We start from the raw sequence: 6,000 nt of genomic DNA on the forward strand, positions 1-6,000 counted from the left end.
GAACTGACACTACCTTAGATCAAGGCTTCCTTACTACAAAGTTCCAATGACCAGGTTGGTGGGTGCTGGCATAAGGAGAGACAAATAGACCAAGGATGAACAGAATCAAGCCCAGAAATAGAGTCACATCTATACAGTTCATTGATTTTCTACAAAAGTGACAAGTTAAGATAATAGAAAAAGTGATGTTTTCTCAATGAAAATTGCTAGAACAACTAGAAATCCTTTGGGAAAAAACTGAATCTTGACCTCTCTATGACTATATTCACAAAATTAATTTGAGATGGATCATATATCTAACCTAAAACCTCAGAACCATAAGGCTTCTTAAAGGTAACAGAAGACTACCTTTGCGATGGAGGAGTAGGGAAAGATCACCTTGGGCAAGTGGAATGAGGAAACTGAGACAAGACAATTAAACAAGGCCAAACAGTTTGAGCAACTTACAGCCAGCTGGTGAATCATAAGACTGTATCTCCCCTGACCAAGGACACTCAAGAGAAGGGTTTCATGCCCTTCCTCCTTAACCAAAGAATACATAGCATAAATCTCCCTGGGCCGGGAAATAGAGAACAGAGACCCAATTATTGTCATCTGTGCCAACTAAACCCAAGGACAGATAAAGTCAGGGGAACAAATAACAAAAACCTCATTAAGCCAAACAAACCCAAGATAAAAGTAACAGTCTAGCAGACCAAAAGAATAAGCCCAAACACTCCCCTAAGATTCTCACCCACAGAAGAGAGATAAAAAGCCCTCAGGACAGAGACTCAGTGCAGGCTCGCCCTAGAGCATGCCCATGCCCCTTCCCAGGGATGAACATTTAACTTCTTTCTAAACTCTACGGGTCCCCATGAGACTTACAACCAGGGGAGCAGGAGGCAGCAGCTGCTCATCCTGTGCTAACCCCCTGACCCTGTCTCTAAGGACCCCTTTCCTTTGACCTCCCCAGGAGCTCACAGCAGCCCCGCCTGGGCTCACTCCTTTCCTGTAATGTTTCTAGAGAGACAAAGCAGAGTACCACCTTGACTCTCTCCTGCTGCTTCTTCCACTGTAAGCTTTCCTTTGTTTTACCATCCCCAGCTTTAATAAATGTACTCTCAAAATCATCTGGACTCGAGTTGTGAAATCTTTCCTACATGAAGTCAAGAATGCACACCATGCGGGCTTGGCCTGAGGCAGGCTCAGCCTACGCTGGTCCCTGTCCAGTAACAAGACTATGGCTAGATGTGGAAAAGTAGGGGCTGGAGCAGCTGGGGGCATCTCCCTCCTCCTTCACAAAGCCTTGGGGTCTCTCCATGTGGTGTAGTTCGGGCTTCCTTACAGCATAACAGCCTCAGGGTACGTAGCCTTCTTACCAGGAGGCACAGGTCTCCAGGAGCAAGGCTAACAAAGTAGATGCTGCACTACCTTTTATGACCTAGCCTAAGAAGTCACAGTGTCATTTTCAGCACATACTATTTGTTACAGGTGAGTCAAGCAACCCACTCAGATTTAAGGGAGTGGAATGAGACTCTGTCTCATGATGTGGAAGTGGCACAAATCTAGAAGAGAGTGGGATGAGAGACGTTATTGCAGCCATTTTTGGCAACTATAATCTGTGATGAATAAACCTGGAAAGAAAAGCAAGTGACAGAGTATACCAGACTTTGTAAGCCATGCTGAAGTTCAATTTTAATATGAATTGTGATGGGGACCCATTGGAAGATTTTAATTCAGAGAGTGAAATGATCCAATTGTTTTTAAGAATTAATTTTACCAGATGTATAGATAAAGAATTGGTGGGGAGGGTTTGGAAGTAGAGACGATTAGGAGGGGTGTCCAGAAGTTCAAGGGCCAGATTCGGCAGTCAGCCCTAGCCTCGGGGAGGGCACAGGGCAGGAGTGGGGGCAGGAAGGCCGGCAGGGTTCTGGCCGGTCCTGCTGTTTTGTTCATTGAGATGGAAAACAATGCAGAAGCAAGTTTGTTTTGCACATGTTGGGCTTGAAAGGCCAGGGTAGATGTACGTAGGAGACTGGAACTCAGCAGATAAAAGTTTAGGCGAGAACAAACAGCATTTTAAAAGGCACAGGAGTATACCAGTTACGTGCTAGCTCGAGTATCAACAATCTCTCTACTTTTCCCTTACCTACCGCAGATCCGGCCCAGGGCGCGGGCCCAAGCACGCATGCGCACACCTACTCCTCCAGCGGCACCTGAGCGGAAGCCCTCTGATTGCGCACGCGCGCTGGCTCAGCGTGGCGGTCGCCACGGAGACGCGTGGCCCAGGGCGAGCACTCAGCTCCTGGAGCCCCCGGCTAGGCGGTAGCGGGTGGTGGGCTGCCCCTCGCGCAGGTGGCGGCCCCCTGGGGGGATGGACCACTTCGGTGGGGCCGTGGCGTCCGGGTACCGCGAGGGCGCGGAGGACAGGGAGGAGGAGCTAGAGGGCTGCAAGGCAGGCACAAAAGGATCCAAACTGCCTCCCATCTGCAGCGCCTCAGAGCCCAACAAACGGAAGGTGAAGAAGAAAAAGAAGAAGAAAAAGACTGAGGGGTCGGGCAAGGGGGACGGTAAGAGGAATAGCTAGTAGTGCAGAATCCTCCGCTTCCGTCCGCTTCCGTCCCTGAGTCTTTTTCCTGAGGTCACCTACCCCTGTCCCTCACAGACACGCCCCCCCCCCCCATCTACCTGGGGACCAGAAAAAGGAACTAATCAGTCCCAAATAGAGATCCACCCGCCCCCCCCACCAATTATTGCTGAACAGGGATGCCCCCCACCCCTGCTCATAAAGACCAGTGGTGTCCACAGAGACCCCAAATTGAAAATTCTTGATATCCATGGAGGCCTTCTACCCCAGACACAACCCCCAGATACCCAGCGTTATTTCCACGGAGCCTGCCAACCCCATACAACACCTCAACTTTACAGACACCCTCTCAGCGTCCTAATCCCTCAATGGAATCGCGATCCTAAACATCCATACCTTCCCCACAGGAGTCTCAAGCCCTTCCTCAGAGACCCCCTCATCGTCACACGGACTTTCCCCAGGCTGGAGACACCAGGACACAAGAGGCAGACACTCCAAACACAGACGTACAGGCTTCTGCCTAGAGACACTCCTCGCCTCCTCATTTTTCAAGGGTACCTGGCCTCTGGGTGTTATGTAGACACCCAGTTAATGCGTATGAAGTAGTATCCTCCCTGCATAGACTGTCGTCCCCCAACCCCTGTCCTCCCAGGCCAGCCTTTGGCTGCACACACACCACCACATCAATCACTGCTGCATACTTTTACACTTCTAAACATCCTCAGCAATGCCCCCTTATGTCAATATAATCACAAAATAAGACTGAGGTACAGCCTATAGCCCTGGCCTGGTAGCTCAGTTGGTTAGAGCTTCGTTCGCACCAAGGTTGTGGGTTTTATCCCAGGTCGGGGCACATACAAGAATCAGCCAATGAATGCATAAATAAGTGGGACAACAAATTGATGTTTCTCTCTCCCTCTCTTCCTGTTTCACACTGACATGCACAGACACCCCCCCAACAGTTCCTGTACACATACAACTATCTGCATGCAGCTTTTCATTCCAGTCTCTCTCAAGGACATGTTGGACCTACACATACCAACACCTGCCACAAACCCACAGAGTCCCTGCACCTCACTGATCTCCTCTTATAGAACCTCTGGATTTATTGACAAAGGCACTGAGCACCTACTTTATGGAGACAGAATAACAGTGATGCAGAGTGCACCTGCCCATGAGTGCTAAGTCTCCACTATCACCTGTGTGGTCCCTCCTCCAGGGCTGTGGCTGTCAGTGACTGACTCTGGCACAGCATCCCTGACCTCCAGTGTGGCTAGTCCTGGGTTCAAGTTCCTGGGCCCTGATCCCTGTGTGCAGAACTGGTACCCCTGAGAAGCCGGAGGCAGAAGGAGTGTGGCAGCCTTTCCTGTGTCAACCTTGAGTTTTGGGGAAGGAGGCATAGGAAGTTTATAATTACTTCCTCAGGCGGAATCATAATAAGAAGGCAAGAAATCAGTTCTGGAGTTTAGGTCAAAGAGCCCTGTGTGTGTCTGCAAAACCAAATTAGGAAATGTATTGTCTTTTTGGCTTAGCTTCTGACTCTAGAAATTACAGTGGTGTGTGCCTCCTGCTGCCAGCGGGACACGCCAAATGTTTTTCAGGGAGTAGAAAGGTATAGGAATATCAAAAGAGAGTTTTTTTATTATTTTTTTCTCTTTTTGGGGGGGGGATTTCTCTCTCCCCCCCAAAGAAGAATAAGCTGATGAAAGAACAACCTACAGTTTTTATGTGCATGTTATATAATTCAGGAATTCTATTAATGTAAAAAAAAATCAGTACAAGCCACACAGCAGAAGTATTTCCTGGCTTGGCATAATGTTGCTTTCCGCAGTCGGACACGGGAAGTTTTTCTGTTGTTCTTCTTTTCTTTCATCATAAGGAAGTCTGGACTGGGAGCAGAGAGTCACGGGCTCTGGAACTGGGACGTGTCTCGGTGAGCGCGTGGAGAGTGAAGTGGGGGGCAGCGTGGCACGGTGGGAGAAACTAGGAGTCAGGCCTGCATTCAGATCTGGGCCCTGTCACTGGCCGTGTGACACTGGCAAGTTACTTGGACTTTTGGAGTCTCAGTTTCCTCTCTTGGAAAGTAGAGCTGGTAGTCTTTACCCAGAGGACCTGGCTCACATAGTACATGCTCAGCAACGGTTTCATCCTCCCCAGAAGGACTTTACCGAAAGCAGATAGCCAGTGGGCCTGCACGAGGCTGGTGGGCTTGGCCACCTGAGACCTAGATAAGGAGGGGCCCCATCCCCTTTTAGCTTTGGTGAGCTTGACATCGTTCCTGAGCAGGAAGGGGGCAGACATCACCACAAATGCTAACACTGCGCATCTGCTCAGCAGATAAACAGCAGAGCCGAAGCCTGAAGACTCAGCAGCTGTCTCCATCTTTGCACGCAGTCTTAAACCCCAGCAAGCACGATGGCCCGAGGCAAGAGCATAGACAGGACAAAGAGCAAAGCAAGCTCACCCCTTCTTTCTTCCCTTCTGTAAGTCTCCCCTACTTGGCAGAAATAGAAGAGACCCTTTCAAGCCAGATCAATGAGAGTCTGCGCTGGGATGGAATTCTCGCCGACCCAGAGGCAGAAAAAGAAAGGATTCGCATATACAAGCAGAACCGGAGGAAGCGGTACCGGATTTTGGCCCTCAAGAGCTTCCACTCGGACCCCTGTGCCCAGGAGACGCCGGAGAACCTGGCCTGGCTCTCAGATCAAAACGGCGGCGGCAGGAGCGGGCAGCCCTCTGTCAAAGCTGGCTGCCCCAGTCCCTGCTTTGAAGGCAACTTTACTCCAAAGCTCCCACACCGTGATTTAGCCACGGCTCTGCCAGAGTGAAAATCCACCCCTGATACCGACAAGCTTATCTGTTATCCTCACCACCAGCTTATGTGTTGGAAAAGAAGAAGAAAAGGAAGCCAGACCGGCATCTGAAGGAAGCAGACGTCCGCTGCGTGGGGGAGGCCGACCCCCCCCTTCTCCAGCTGCCCTCGCTGGCCCCGGGATGCGGCAGTTTCTTAACATAAGCAACTCAATGAACAGAGTTCTCTTCAGAATTCCTTTTTCTCAGATAAGCTGGCATCACTGTTACTTAATTTCTTATCACAGTTAGATATCCATAACCACCCTCCCCCCACAAAAAGAAAGTGTGTAGATTATATCAATTCTAAATCTTAAGTGAATTTCACAGGTAAAACCCCACACACAGCATGCTTCTGTGGGCTCAAAGAAAACACTCCAGATATCCTGGAGATTTTTGTCTTTTAATGAAATATACTCCCTGCCCTTATGTGGTCTTCAAAATAAGTGCGTTCCAGAACCTCATTCCTGGGAGGTTATGAGAAGTCTCAAAAGGAATATTTCTTCTCTTGGAAACATGACCCTCCCCTAACCCCCCAAAATGTCATTTCAAGCAAAGTTTTGGAGCATCAAAGAGGCCTTACT

The 6,000-nt window shown here is 49.5% G+C and overlaps 1 protein-coding gene across 2 annotated transcripts; it reads left to right on the forward strand.

The window, feature by feature from the left end:
• The first annotated feature begins 2,243 nt into the window (after window positions 1–2,243).
• On the forward strand, window positions 2,244–6,000 carry C8H17orf97 (chromosome 8 C17orf97 homolog). Of its 2 annotated transcripts, none has more exons than XM_036033289.1 (2): window positions 2,244–2,549; window positions 4,901–6,000. In XM_036033289.1, exons 1-2 carry the CDS (start codon window positions 2,354–2,356, stop codon window positions 5,392–5,394), a joined length of 690 nt encoding a protein of 229 aa, XP_035889182.1. In that variant the 5' UTR covers window positions 2,244–2,353; the 3' UTR covers window positions 5,395–6,000. The 2 variants fall into 2 exon arrangements, with proteins under 2 accessions (XP_035889182.1, XP_035889183.1); XM_036033290.1 differs by having other exon boundaries at window positions 4,904–6,000.

The sequence above is a fragment of the Phyllostomus discolor genome, chromosome 8 (assembly GCF_004126475.2).
Source record: "Phyllostomus discolor isolate MPI-MPIP mPhyDis1 chromosome 8, mPhyDis1.pri.v3, whole genome shotgun sequence".
In the NCBI taxonomy this organism is placed as follows: domain Eukaryota; kingdom Metazoa; phylum Chordata; class Mammalia; order Chiroptera; family Phyllostomidae; genus Phyllostomus; species Phyllostomus discolor.